A 14,595-nucleotide genomic window follows, 5' to 3' on the forward strand; every position below is an offset into this window, starting at 1 on the left:
AACCCATTAAATCATGACAATAAAAAAGGGCCATTCTGAGCCACTAAGCATGGGAACTGTGTGTTACACTGCAACAACTAAGTGAAACATCCTTGGACTGAATGCAAATGCTGTTTCTCTGTTATGTGAGGAGAGCAGCCTCTGATCTTTGCCTTTCAGGGTACCTAGAAAAAGATGGAAGTCTCCCCAACTCCTGCACCACCAAGTCAAGAAACTAAGGTTTCCAGGGCCATGTTTCAAGAGAGGGGCTCTGATTGGTCCAACTTGGGTCAGGTGTTCACCCACTGGCCAATCATTGGAGGCCAGGAACCATGCTTACACAGCATTGACGCTGATGCTCCTCGCCCCAACAGGTAGGGGGCAGGCGAGTCTCAGAAGAAAGTAAGCATGAGCTGATCAATGACCACATGGAGACTGTGACAAGGAGCCTCCTGAGACCGCAGAAAAATCCCTAACCCAGGACCCGGCACAGAGAAAGTGTTTCATGAGCACTGTGCAACGTGGTGGTGGAGCCACAGGGCTAGGGTGGCTGTGTCACCGGAAGGCTGCTCCTGTGTGTCTGTGCTGTTAACTGCTGTGGCTCTGGAGTGCGGTTACTGTTGTTTTTCTGCCTCCTTAAACTGCCTTCAAGGAAGCTCTTTCGGGATGGTCTGAGCTTCTTGTAAAAGCGTTTTACGTGCTCTCGAGTGTGAATCCAGTAGTAACACTAAAACGCTCCATTAAACAAGAATGAGTTCAGAAAATCACAACAGCTCCCGCTCTGAGAGGTGAGCCATGGAGAATAGAGCTCACCGCTGTCAAGGTCCGGGGAAGCAGCTGGGGTCTCCGTGTGGCTGGCGGAGCCCAGCAGGGTGGGGCCAAGAAGCTGGGAGTCTGGACTCTCCCTGTGCAGTCCCTGAAGTGCTGGGGCTGCTCTGCCTTGTCTGTGGGGTGAAGTTTGCAATGTACCAAGAAATGGAGAGGACTCCAGGGGGCGTGGCAGAAGGGCAGGGGCCCCTGACAGCCAGACTCAAGGCTGTCATCTTGCTCACACCCACACTCACATTCTGTCTCCCGGAGCTCCCAGAGCCCAGCAGAGGCACAGAGCCTGGACAACGCCTAAGCACACCCTCTTCTCCAGCTGGGCGAGGGGGTTATGAGAGCCCCTCGTCCCCTGTGCATCCCTAAGGCAGCGCCTCTGGCTTTTCTGTGAGCATTTGATAACTGAATGAATGAATGAGGAAAGTGTGAACAGAGGAGTCCGATGTATGCCTTTGCCCTTTCTCTCTGTCCCCTTTCACTTTTGATGCCCAACAGTCCCTGATTCAAGGCCTGCCTCTGCCCCTGACCCACTGCTGGGTCAGCAGACACTTGGCCTCCCCATATGTGGAACAGGGGTGGTGAGCACATTGGGAGGATGAAGTGCGACATGTAAATGAGTTTATAACTGAAAAGGAAGGGAAGACAGGAGCTGGTTTGGGTGTGGTCCTGGTCACCATGATCCCCTCTGTTTCCATCCCTACAATGACCCAGTCATCCACCACCCTCCTGCACTCCCCACCCACAACCACACTGCTCCTGGCCCCGTTCAGTGCTTAAGTTAAATCACATTTAATTGGTTTTCATCAGGGAACAGAGAAATCAGAGAGAAATTCACAGCACTTGGAGTCAGGAAAGGATCAACTAAAAAAAAAATATAGGAATATATTAAGCTTCTGGTTGGACAAAAATGCAAACACAGTCTTTCTCCCGGTCCCCGCTGTGTTCTCACTGGTGCACACGCATTCCTCCTCACACAGCCGCCAATGCAGCACGCCTCTGACAAGACATGCAGACAGCCCCCACCTGCCCCCGCCGCCCAGGGGCGGAAGCTGGGGAGGCCTCCCTAAAATGGCAAAGCTAGACTAAACCGGGGCTCCGGGGACACATGCAGGACTCCGAGGCACGCTTGGCCTTAGACGATTCTGTTCTCCAAGATGGCCAACCGCTTACTCACAGCCTCAAGTGGAGGCCAAGTTAAGGAAAAGCACCCACTTACTGTTCCTGTCAGCCCTACTTCCTGGGCTTTCTCCTCCCCACTCCACACCACCCTGTATCCTCCTGTCATTGAAACTCACCCACTCAGGCTGCTCAGAATGGTGCTTTCCCAAACTACAGCCAGCGATCGTGAACCCTGGGGTACCCTCGCTCTCAGTGGCTGGCTCAGCCCTGCAGGTCCCCACCAAGTCTAGTCTGGGTCCAAAACATCTCTAAATGAGGCTGGTGTTCAGGGTGTCACTGTGAGCCTAAGAAGTGGGGAGTCCTTGAAGAACCATGTTTCCTGAATGTCTCCAGAGTCTGTGTGCATCCCATACCTACAGCTCAGCCCTGCCTCAGTTTCTCTGAGGACCCTCTAGGAACTTCCGAATTGATACCATACCAAGGGTGGTGCCTACCCCTCTGGCAGAATCTAGATCTCCTTCATCAGGTTTCAGGCAGGGAGGACCCTGTCCCAACCTGACCCCACAATGCCCAGCTTACTCCTCCTGCACTCCCAGCCCAGCTCCTGGAAAAGGATATGTTTCCTGGCCAGAGCCTGCAGCAGACCTTCCACTTTGGCCTGGAATTTCACGATGGACTCACAGGCACACGGGTCTTCCTCTGCGTAGACAAGAAGTGGGAAAGGGCAGGAAGCTGTTGAGCGGCTGCAGGGATGAGGGCTGGGTCACCTCTCAGGGCCAGCACTAGGGACACCGAGGAGGTGAGGAGCCCAGGGTATCTGGGAGGGCAGAGGACAGAGAGTGGACAGCCGAAAGGCTGCACTCCAGGGAATGACAGAGAGGTGACCCTGGAAGTCTTCCCGGTTCCTCAGAGCCCGACAAGGAACTACAGTAACAGCTCCTGTGCTGAGCACCTACTGCGTGCTGGGCACGGCTCAGGCCTCTGTGTTACTGCAATGACTCTTCACACCACTCCTCTGGGTTTGATGTCATCAGTTCCGTTTTACAAGTGAAGAATCCAAGACTGAAAAGAGGTCCCATGGCCTTCAGTGTCAGAGCAAGATGCAAACTCCACCATGGTAGCTCTGGAGCCCAGAAGATGTTCCACCTGGACCAGTTGGCCAGGGCACCAGGGGGACAGGGGACATGGCAGGGCTTCAGCCTGGCTCCCCTGTTATGAACAGTCATGCCACCCCTTCCTGGCCACCCTTGGTTCCCCTGTTTAAAATACGAGAGCAATGATCTTCCTTCCAAGCAAGAAAAGCGATGGCGGATGTGGATAGCGCTGAGATCAGTGCCATTGCTGAGGAGAGTGTTTGATATACGTCTTCTGGGAACAGAAGTCGTCCCATCCAGCCACTTCCTGGCACTGCCAGCTTTTGACTCCAATCTGCCCCTGCCCTCCCCACCCACACCCAGTTCAGGGATGGCTGTGACCTCCACACACACATTAAAGCCCACCTGCCCTCCCACTGATGCCCCAGCCTACTCACCCACGCAGATTTTCCTCTGTAATTTCTTGCCAATCTGGTTGATGGTCTTGAAATCAGCTGAGTAGAAGTAGTGCTCTGTCACGGGCTCTGAGGCGATTTCCCGCAGCTCATCTTCCACAGCATTGCCCACACCCACGGCAAACATCTTAAACCCTGCCAGAGGCAGAAGACAGGAAGACTAGCTACAAGGACGTCAGGGCCCCCAGGGAACCACCTAGCAGCCAACGGCAGACACCTCCTGGTGGCAGCTGCTGGAATTACAGGGGAAATGCCTGGACGGAGACCAAGGAGAACCCAGTACTTACTGAGGTTCTACTATGTGTAAAACTGTACCAGGAGCTTCATTTCAAACCCATCTAATGGTTTTTACTTTCCTCATTTCACAGGTGATAAAATGGCAGTTCAGCCTGTTCCTGAGTGGGGCTGCATTGCAATGACTGTGGCTTGCTTAGGATAAATGTTCAGCGGGAAAAGTTTCAAACCTTCCCCACAGAAAAACCACAAAGACAAGCCATTCACTCCTCTAGGGCTTCAGTTCTGTCATCCCTGTAAGAGCGAGCTGGCTCACAAGTTCCTTTTCATTTAAATTTAGCTGGGCTAAGGGCACTAATCAGAAGACACCCAGGTAAACCATGTGTGCCCCTATCAGTGGCATCCAGGGTCCAGCCAGGCAACACCTACCAAGATCCTTGGCCTTCCTGGCAGCATCATTGATGTAGTCCTGGCTCCGGCCATCTGTAAAGACAATGCCCACCTTCTGGGCACCAGGCCTGGCACCGCTGGAGACCGTGAAGGAGTTGTCAATCAGATACTTGAGGGCAGCCCCAGTCATGGTGCCCTTCTCCATGTAGGACATGTTCCGCACAGCCGCCTTGATGTCCTTCTTGGTGTGGAAGCGGCCCAGTGGGAACTCCTGGCGCACAGAGCTGGAGTACTGCACCAGCCCCACCTGGGCCAGCCTGTCCGACACGTCCAGCGTGTCCACGATCTGGTTGATGAATTTCTTCACCAGCTCAAAATTCTCTGGCCGCACACTCTTGGATCCATCGATGAGGAAGACCAGGTCAGTGGCCGAGCTGCCACTGCCATTACTGCAGACTGGAGAGGGGACAAAGCCATGAAGATAAAGACAGAGTCATGGGTCCCGCCTATGGCTGGCACCTGCCACACGCTCTCTGGGGAGGGGATCATCTGTTTTTATCTTCAGAGTCCTCTCTCTAAAGCCAGGACTACGGGCTTACCATACAGCATTGGAACATCTGACAGATCACACAGCCCAGCGGTGGTGGCACTGAGAGGTGAGCTTAAGACTATGTGACTTGTTTCCACCACACTAAACCTAACACCCAGTGGGATCAAGAGAGGGACACAAGTTAGGAAAGAGCCATGTGCAGGCACCAAACTCTAAGGCACCAAAGTGCGCCGCACTGGCCAAGTTCCCTGGGGGGCAGCCTCAGCCCACCACTTCCCTCCCCCCTCCCCAGGGTCACAGCCCTCCAGCCCTCTAACCATTGCAGCTTTTGCCGTCACTGTTCAGGGTGAAGCCCTCGTGGCAGGCGCAGGTGTAGGAGCCCGGGGAGCTGAGGCACACCTGCTCACAGTCGTGGTCCCCCGTGGCACACAGGTCTGACACCACTGGGGGACATAAGGGAGGCTCAGATCTCACAGAAAGAAGTCTTTGGACGTCTCCCTCCCCGATCAGGAGACCAGAGCTCCTCACACACTCAGGGGAACCGAGACCCCACACACACACCAGCTGAAGTCTCAGCCCAGGAAGGAATCTCTGCATCGGGACCAAACTCCCTGAAGGAGCTGAGAACGTTCGTGATCAAAACAAAGGCCCTCGAAAAAAAGAAAAGGCCACAGGAAAAGCTTTCTTGGTCTGTTCTGTTCACTGCCGCACGCCACAAAGCACATGGCATTGAACACAGCATGTAGAACCACAATAAGAATGTTTTCATCTTTATGCACTGAGCAGTGCACTGTACCTTATCTTATTAACCCTCACAGCAAGGGCCCTGTTCTCCTTAGACGCATTTCACAAATGGAAGGATCCCACCCCACCCCGCCCCACTTAAGCCCCGCCCCACCCCCACCTAAGCCCCGCCCCTCCCGCCTAAGCCCCGCCCTACCTTGCCCCACCTAGGCCCCGCCCACTCGGCCTTGCCCCACCTCGGCCTTGCCCCACGCACCACAGAAGGCCTCCTGGAACTTCTTGGACAGCTTATCGATGACGCTGTAGCTCTCCACGTAGTCCACGTGTTCATCCTGCGGCTCGCTGGCCATCTGCCGCAGCGTGGCCTTGTCCACGCGGCCCACACCGATGGCGAACAGCTCGATGCCGCTGGCCCGCGCCCGTGCCGACACTTCCTGCACGCTGTCCTGGGGCCTCCCGTCCGTCACCACAATGACCACCTGGGACACGGGGGCCCGGTGAGGAGCAGCCCTCCCTTCCCCGCGCGGGCCCAGCCAGAAGCCCTGACAGAAGAAGAGCCAAACTGACAGCGCAGGGCCACACAGGAGCTGACCCCAGGGAGGAGACCGGCTCGGGTGGTGCCACCTGACTGGGGCCTCGAACATCTCCTCCCAGGCAGATCGACAGCCCTAAGGTCACTGACAGTCACGCCCGGCTGGACCTTGCCCCTCGACTCTGTGGCTCAGCGTGGACAGAATCCCCAGGCTTCGAGGCCCGGTCACTCCCTATTGTGGCCAAGCGAAGGCTTCAACACCGTGCATTCTGCAATGTAGCCGCCAGATGGCGGCCGAGGATAATGAATGGGCCGCTTCCTCCAGGCAGGCAGCATCCGTCTCTGTGCACCAGGAAGCGCCAACCTTACAAGGAACCAGCTGGGGAGGGAAGATGCGCCCTTTTCTTCTTCCACTCCCCAGGATGGTGATGCCTCTCCCAGAGAGGAGAAGAATGTGTTTGCAAGGAGGCAGGCTCACACGCATGTGCACACACCTTTCTTTGGCCTCACCAGGGTCTGCACAATTCTGCCCAGCCTGGGGGGCCCCAGCTCCTGGGCTGCCCCCCAGCTCCTGGGCTGCCTGCTGCTGGGCCCTGCTCTGGGTCCTGGCCTGAGCCCTGTCCTAGAGCTCTGTGGTAGAGTGGTTAGGACAGGCTGGCAGAAACACACCTCCACCTTCCAGAGCCTCAGTTTCTCCATCTGTGAAAAGGGTTTGTGGTTGGCCAAGTGAGACCCTTCATGATGAGGAACCAGGAAGCCACAATTGTCATTCCAGCACCGTTACCCTGGGACCAGGGGGAGGGATGACCTGCAATTTCCTCCCCAACAAGCATCCAGGCTCCCGGTACCGAAAACCCAACTGTGACTCCTCCCTGCCACACGCTGCCACACTCTCCAAGGCCTGCTGTCTCTTCAAGCTGCACCCAGCCTTGAGACCTTCCCTCTACCTCGGATCTGCGAGCAGGGGCTTCCAGGCAGAACACCTCCTCCTGGTGCAGGTTCCTGTGCCTCTGCGTCCCCTGCTGGAGGAGCACCACCCTCCCTCGCCTGCCCCAGGCCTTAAGCCTGGAGCTGTGCAGCTGCAGGGTCCCTGCCATCATCTTCACAGCCATGGCATCCTCTGGGCCGTGACCGTCGGTCTCAGCCACAGCACCTCATGCAGGAATCCCAAGTGGCCCCATGATGGAAAACCAGCAAGTCGGCTACTGAGCTGTGCCTCAGCTTCCCTACCTGTGAAACAGGGATAAACCCTCTCTATGGCCAGAGAAGAATAAAAGGGAAACCGTGCCCAGGACCTGGACGGGCCCTGCTATGAGGAGGTGCTGGTAGCTGTGGGAAGGAATCTGGGCTGGCCTTGCAGGCCCTGCGCTGAGCCCTGACACAGTGCCCACATGGATGTAGAGCTGTGCTCAGGGGATTTTGTCAACCTGGACTGACGCACAGAGGGCCTGCTGTGTGTCACATTTGCTCTGAGCACATGATTCAAATGCCCTTGGCCGTCAGATCATCTGCTGGCCAGGTGTTTCACAGATAGGGAAACTGAGGCACCGTGGGATGAAGTAACACACTCAGTGGCAATGTGGAGGAGTGGCTTGAGCCCAGATGGAAAGAGAGCAGGGCCGTGCTTTCCCTGTCACATAAGCACCTGCCTGGCGTGATCCACCAGGACTTGGACTGACCACAGAGTAGAAAGGAAATGACCGCAAGCTCCCCCAGGGGGCAGCTCCAGTCCTCAGGGCACAAGGCAGGTCCCAGGGCAGCTCTGCCACTCCCAGCTGGACCTGTGCCTGCTGACCTCCCCCTGGGCCCTCAGTTCCCCTAGCTCTGGAGCGGCCTCCTCTCCCCTGCACCGGGCTGGTGCACACCCACCTTGCTGATGTCAGGGGACCTGGTGCGACCACCCTCGGCATCGCTGAGGGTCCTGGTGATGGCGAACTGGAGGGCCAGGCCGGTCATGGTGCCCGTGGACAGAGGCTGAATGCGGTGCACGGCCTGAAGCAGCGCGGCCTTGGAGCTGTGGGCGCGCAGCGGGAACTCCTGTTTCACGGAGCTGGCGTAGTTGACCAGGCCCACCTGGGTAGCATTGGGCCCCACATCCAGCGACTCAATGACCTGAGACAGGAACACCTTCACCTTCTCAAACTCCACCGGCCGCACGCTCCGAGAACTGTCCACAACAAACACCAGGTCCGTGGGCCGCGTCCGACAGAGGTGCCCTGGGAGGGGGGAGAAGGTAAAAAGTGGGAGCTGAGGTCCGAGATCAGGCTTCTGAGTCCTCAGGCCGGGGACCGTGGACTTCAGTGGTGTCCATGGGTCAGCGTATACATACCACCAAGGGGTTTGCGAAGGCTGCAGCTTGGCCTGTGGGAAGACAGTGTCCCCACCACCCTAGGGCACCTCTTCCCCCGAGCCTCAGTTTCCTCTTTTGTGCCTGACAACCCATCCCTTATAAAAGCCTTTGAGGATGAGCGGGCGGGCACGGAGGAGGCCAGCACGTGAGTACAGGGACAGCCTTCAAAACATACTTTTCACGTTTCAGGCCAGTTCTGCTGCCCAGAATGCAGGGCAGCTGTAGGCTCAGCAGGGTGGGGAGGGAGGGAAGTGGTGGGCACAGCCGTGGTGGCCCCTGTGATGCCCATGTTGATGGTAAGGTAAATAGGCAGAGTGGAGACAGCTCCCCGGGACCTGGTGGAGCCAGCTAACTCAGGTCTCCCAAGGAGAGCCGCCAGCAGCAATCCTTAGTGGCCATCTTGACAGCCAGACCAGCTGTACCCCAAGCCACTGCCTGAGGTACATTGTCCCTGCAGACCCAGAAAGACTGCAGACATGCCAGAAGAACATGGGGTGCAGGCAGGACAGATGGGCAAGGGGACCCTTATTTCCCCAATCTGCACTCATCAAGGACAGGACAGCCAGGTGCAGGGATGCACACCTGGAGTCACAGCACTCTGGAGGCTGAGGCAGGAGGACCAAAAGTTTGGCCCAGTCTGGGCAATTTAGTGAGGCCTTGTCTCAAAATAAAAAATTAAAACAGGGCTGCAGTGGGAAGGCTGTAGGTTCAATTCCCAACACCAAAATAAAACCAAGTTGGGCAAGGAGGCTGGGGAGATAGCTCAGGGGTACAGGGCCTCCCTGAGCTCTGGGCTCAAGCAGCAGTACCAGAGAAGAAAAAGAAACCGAAAAGAAAGGAAAAGAAGTGTGGTGAGTGAGCCTAGTGAGCACTCAGCCCTGAGCCCACAGCCCCAGCTGCTCTCGAAGTCTGGGTCCCCGACAGCCTGCCCTGACCTCTGGCCTCCCGCTGCCCCTCTGCTTCCTGCCCCCCACCCTGGATCCCAGGTGGCCTCTGCCCATCTCCAGCTGTCATCGGGAGCTCTGGCCCAGTGTTCCCAAAATGCGCAGCCCCCTCACCTCTGGACTGGGGAACAAGGCCATGGCCACGTGGGGCCTGGAGCAGCAGCAGCAGGGCACAGAACCCCAGGCTGGTGCCAGAGATGACCTTCATGGTGAAGGCGGCGCGGGCAGTGGCCAGCGTGGTGTGGGGGCCGGCAGCCCCCGTCTTATCAACCTCACCGGCCAGGCAGCCCCCCCTGACAGCCCAGGGGCGGGGCCATGCTGAATGGAGGTGTGTGTACCGAGGGGGGAGGAAGCGCCCGCCCTGGCCCGGCCGGCAAGGGGCCCCTCCAGCCACAAGGGCTCCTTTGCCTACAGAAGCAACCAGAGCTGCAGCTGGAATTCAGGAAATCTCCGGTGGGCGGGGTGGCTGAGCTCGTGCAGACTTGGAGCTGCCACCCAGCCACGCTTGATCGAAGGCAGTGGCCTCTCCTCAGCCTGTCCTGTACCTTGGCCCACAACCCAGTCCTTCCCCAGCCCAAGTCCAATCCCAAATCCTCAGCCACGTGCTTCCCCTTCTGCAGCATGGCTGTCCCTGCCTCTCCTCCCCAGCTGCCCCAGCTCTCCCCCAAGGTCACCGGGTCTTTGCAGTGTGAGGCCCCCTGCCTGGAGCACGCTTTCCGCCTGCTAGCATGATCCTTTCTGTCTAGCACGATCCTTCAAGGCCTCAACAGCAGCCAGCACGGAGCTGCACCCTCTTTGCACACAGGTGGTAGGCAGCTGGTGCAGAGCAGAAGTGGGCACCGGATCTTCTGGGTTTGCTAAACAGGACGACCACTTGCTGTGCGACCACAGGAAAATTACTTCACCTCTCTGAGCCCAGAGGGTCCCCCGGAACTGAAGGATGACTCCAGTGCCTGCCTCCTCAGGTGACCTGAGGTATAGAGGAGTTGTAATCCTAGTACTATGGGAGGCCGAGGTAGGAGGGTCACAAATTCTAGCCTAGCCCAAGCAACTTAGTGAAACTCTGTCTCAAAATAGAAAACAGAAAAGGTGTTGAGAAGTAGCTCAGTGTGAAGGCACTGGGTTCGAGTCTCAATATCACCAAAAGGAAAAGAAAAGAAACCCAGGTCCAGCCAGTTGTTCTCAGTGTCCCGCAATAAGAATGGCAATCCCTTCCCCATGGTGAAGTCACTCGCTCAGGCTGCTTTGTTTTCCCAACAAACCTGTGAGATCGGCAGATCCAACGGAGTATATTAGCCCATTTGTCAGATGGGAAAATTGAGGCCCAAACATAGGCTGAGGCTGCCCAGCCAGATTAAGAGTGGTCAGGCCCAGAAGCACATGCCTCCTTCTCTCATGTATCCATGTTAGTGAAAAGGCAGGGGGCCTTTCCTCCCCTGCCTCTTTTTAATTCTCGTTTGCTCCTGTTCATGGTGCCCCCAAAATCTGAAGCCTGTTCCCCTCACACCTTGGAGATCTGTCTCTCTGCTCTGCAGATGCCGCAGGGTCTTGGGACTGTGGTGCACCCCTTTTCCCCAGGTCAGGTTGCAAATGTGCCCCTTTCCTCCCGGGGTTCTTACCCATCTCTGTCACCCCTGCACCCCTGGGAATCCGCAGATCAAATGAAGAAATGAATGAAAAGGAGTCAGTGACAAGTGGACGCGATCTCCTGTCAACCACCGAAGGTCACACAGGGGCCAGCAATCCGGCCTGGCCGCGGTGGACGCGGGAACGTGAGCGGGGTCCCCGGCCAGCGCCCCTCCCGAGCCAGGGTACAAAGCCCTGTTGGCTGGGAGGCCGCGGGGCCCATGAAACCCCCTTTGAGCCGCGTGTGAATGGCGGGTCTGTGGAGGCGGCCGGGGAACACAGGCGCCTTCTCTCCGGGCGGGCGGCGGGTCGGCTTTCAGGACCCGGCCTGGCCTCCAGGGCGCAGGCCGCCGTCACATTCCGCAGCGGGGCCACAATGGGGCTGGAGGTTCCGCCTATACATTGGGGAGAGAAAATCAATATTTGTATGTTTTAAAATGTAAAACCTTTTCCCCCAGGACGCAATGTTGGGAACAGAGTGTCCGGTGTCAGCCAGAGGGGAACGCCTGTGGGAGAGGTGGGGGAGGGGGGCTGCTTCAGGCTGCCCAGGTCCCTGGGGCGACCCTGGAGGTGGGGGGCAGGGGGCGCTGCCATTCTCACCACCTGGCTTTCCAGAAACCGAGAGCTTTGGTGTCTGGGCCAGTGACAGCCTTTGCGATGGCCTGAGGGACGCCAGGCAGGGAGGGGACTCCCACTCCAGTGCTCCCAGCCTGGTTCTCCTAAAGAGCTGACCTGGCCTCCTGGGCAGGAGTCAGGGTCTCTTCCACCGTGCAGTGTGCCCCCCCTCACCCGGCTGTATCCATGTGACCTTGTGCTAGTATTATTTACTTAATTAAAGGCGAAGATCTTCGATTAATTCTGGGACAACCTACTTTTTAAAAATTTCTCCTCCTCCTAGCACATAATGGCCATGAGATGCCTTGGCTGAGATATCGTTTACAGTGTTTATTCCGGTGAGCATGCAAATAAATCCAAACTAATTAAATTCAACTTCTGTGCAGAGCAGGAAAGTCCTCCTGCATCTGCCTGCAGTGTGCACACCGGGGGAGGAGGAGGCATCTAAGATGTGGAAGGACTTCCCAGGAGGACAGCCGGATTGATTCTGGCCTCTGTCCCCTGCCAGCGACAAGGACTCCAGGGGCAGCAGACTCTCGAGTTGTGACTGGCCTGATGTATGAACAACTTGGGTAATGACAGGAATTTTAGCTTTAACTTACGGCAGGAGTCTTGAGGCCTGACCCAAATGCCAGACGCTTATGCTTTCATTTGGTCTCAGATACAGACTTAATCCTAAAAGTTCTTGAAGGAACATGACCACATCCTGTCCTGCACGGGGTTAACTGAGAAATCCTGGGCCGGTGTCTCTCTAAGGACACTGAGATCTGCCCGTGTACAGGAGAGAGATGACGAAGGCCCGAGCCTCCAGTTGACAATCTAAGCTACAACTGGCCCTCGGGACCTACTCTGCGTTCATAAGTCAAGGGTCCCCTGTATCTCCCTCCCTTTTCTGCACTTCCTCGAGTCTGTAACATCAGGCCCCCACATTAATGTCACAGGCTGCTTGGGGGAAGAAATGCAGGTGACACTGAGTGGATGTGTTTTGTTCTTCCCAGGCCTTCATGCACCAATCAGCAGAGGGGACGTGGAAGTAACAAACATGACCCCATGACCCGGTGGCTTTGCTGGGCTTCATTTCTCTCCCATGACGAAATGCAGCAGCCAGCAGGAGCCTCCTTGCATAACCTCTCCTGAGCAGTCTGCATGGCTGTCTCATGTCCTCGTGTCTGCCCACGTGGTTAAGACAGACCACAGTGTCCTTCCTAGCTTTCAGAGAAGGACCGAGCATGGTCTGGCTGCTGGGTCACCAGGGTGGGATGTGGGCACCTAACAAGAATTGACAGCTTCTGTCACCCACCTGTGTCATAGCCATATCAGATTTCAGGATTAGGATGGGCATAATGGAACAGATCCCGGCTGCTTACGAGGCTGAGGCAGGAGGATGGCTTGCCCAAAAGTTTGAGGCCAGCCTGGGCAACATAGCAAGATATATCCCCCCAAAATCAGACCTAGGTGGCACTGAAAGCTTTTCCTGTCTTCTGGCCACTCGTGCACTCAGGCCACTGTTGGTCTTCTCACTCTTCCCTACCTCCCCTGCCTCTCTCCATCCATCCGCCTCTCCTCTCTGCTACCAGATGAGTCACTCTGTCCTCAGCCTCTGCTAGTACATTTTTTTCCTTAATTGGAACCGGTTCCATATCAGATCTTATGCGCTGAGTGACTCTTACCCTGTGGAAGGGGAAGGGAGCACTGGTGGGAGGCATAGGTTTGGCCCTGGGATCCTCAGCTCAGCCCGCTGGTTGCTGTCTGCCCTGTGGCCCTGCAGCCCACCTCTGAGTGCAGGTCGCCTGTGTCAGGTGGTTCCTGTGGACACACAGTGAGCAGGGTGCTGGGGAGTGAGCCCCCAAACAGGACTGGGAGCTGAGAACACATACCCAGCCTCCCCGCCTCCACCCCAGGATGCAGGGCTCCTCTGAGGGCCTCTGTCGGGCATGGAGGGGGTGCTTATAAACACCCCACACCTCTATATGTGGTCTCCCTTCTCGGCCTCCCTCTCTCCACTCCCACTATGTTTCCTGGAATTGCTTGCACCCACATCGGTGCTAGGGCTGCTCCAGAAAGGTTGCTCCACCTCCAGCCTATATCCGGGGCCTCTGGGGAGGGAGGGAGACGGGGGCCCTGCTGGTGAGGCCTGGCCTGCTGGGACCCGAGACTCAGAGCAGAGTCCTCACCTGGCTGCCTTTGCAGGTTGCCTGCTGGGTACAACTTCCTTTTGTTCCATCGGACTGTTGCTAAAGTCTGGCTAAGTTTGCACAGAAGCGAAATACAGATTCCCAGGCTGCACAGCAACCCTGGTGACTCGGCTTTCCTGAGCCCCCCAATTGGTTCTGCTGAAACTGACTCACTGCTCCCCACCTCATGCAGAGATGCAGCACTCGGGGAGCCTGGGAAGGCTTGGCTGTCCTGGGTCTGCATCTGGGGAGGCACCTGCGCTCAGAGCTCAGTACCCTGCTTAGCTCCATCCAGCTAGGAGCTCAGCTGGGCCCCGGTGTGGCAGGACCAGATCATGGCCCTACCCCACCGAGTCACCTTTTCCTTAATGAAAAACACCTAATTTCCTATCACTGTCCTTTATGGCATGTGGCCTTCGACCCTCCTGTACCCTGGTATTTAATCCTCCAGCTAGAAAACTAGATCTCCCCCTGCCCCATTTCCAAATCCCTGCTTCTTTCCCCTAAGCCTCAAAACAGAGATGACCACTTGTGTTCCTCTCCTGCTTTGAGGCCTCCTTCAGGAAGAGTGTTGTCCCTTTGAAGGGGTCACCTGATTCGCACAGGCCCATGCAGGTTAATCTCTTTCTGAAAATCAGCTGTACCACATCCTGTAACCTAGTCACAGGAGCCCTGTCCCTTACCTACACTCAAGGAGAGGGCACCAGTCACTAAAAGTCACCCGTAACTCTACCTGCCCCGGGGATGCATACAGGTACCAAAGCGGGAAGGACAGGGCACTGACCAGGACACAGCACATTCTGGGTTAGGGAAGTCACCTATGCATGGGAAGGCCTGCATGCTAAGGAACACACCCAAAACACGGCTGGGTGGTCACTCCTGCAGAGTAGCCCTGAGGAGGACGCCCCAGGCCCCTTCATGGTGCATCTCAACAACGCAGGGAAAGCCACTGTGAGGGGCAAGGGGG

At 56.7% G+C, this 14,595-nt stretch overlaps 1 protein-coding gene across 1 annotated transcript; it reads right to left on the minus strand.

Moving 5' to 3' along the window:
* Positions 1-1,574: 1,574 nt before the first annotated feature.
* Matn1 (matrilin 1) lies at positions 1,575-9,821 on the minus strand. The gene is made up of 8 exons (XM_013153789.3): positions 9,328-9,821; positions 7,789-8,135; positions 5,644-5,866; positions 4,961-5,086; positions 4,133-4,549; positions 3,452-3,604; positions 2,539-2,619; positions 1,575-1,983 (listed from the first exon to the last, which is right to left on the minus strand). The coding sequence occupies exons 1-8, from the start codon at positions 9,419-9,421 to the stop codon at positions 1,934-1,936; spliced, it is 1,491 nt and encodes a 496-aa protein (XP_013009243.2). The 5' UTR covers positions 9,422-9,821; the 3' UTR covers positions 1,575-1,933.
* Between the last annotated feature and the right edge of the window lie 4,774 nt (positions 9,822-14,595).

Source organism: Cavia porcellus, unplaced genomic scaffold (assembly GCF_034190915.1).
Source record: "Cavia porcellus strain 051 isolate PalLab524CR breed Dunkin Hartley unplaced genomic scaffold, mCavPor4.1 scaffold_25, whole genome shotgun sequence".
Taxonomy (NCBI): domain Eukaryota; kingdom Metazoa; phylum Chordata; class Mammalia; order Rodentia; family Caviidae; genus Cavia; species Cavia porcellus.

Bases quoted from the DNA above. Each gene is read 5' to 3' on its own strand.
- Matn1 (XM_013153789.3), bottom strand. From the start codon at position 9,421: ATGAAGGTCATCTCTGGCACCAGCCTGGGGTTCTGTGCCCTGCTGCTG. The intron at 8,136-9,327 runs GTGAGGGGGCTG...CCCCCCTCCCAG, and splicing joins CCTTGTTCCCCAGTCCAGAG to GGCACCTCTGTCGGACGCGG. The intron at 2,620-3,451 runs GTGAGTAGGCTG...TTGTCTACGCAG, and splicing joins ACAGAGGAAAATCTGCGTGG to AGGAAGACCCGTGTGCCTGT.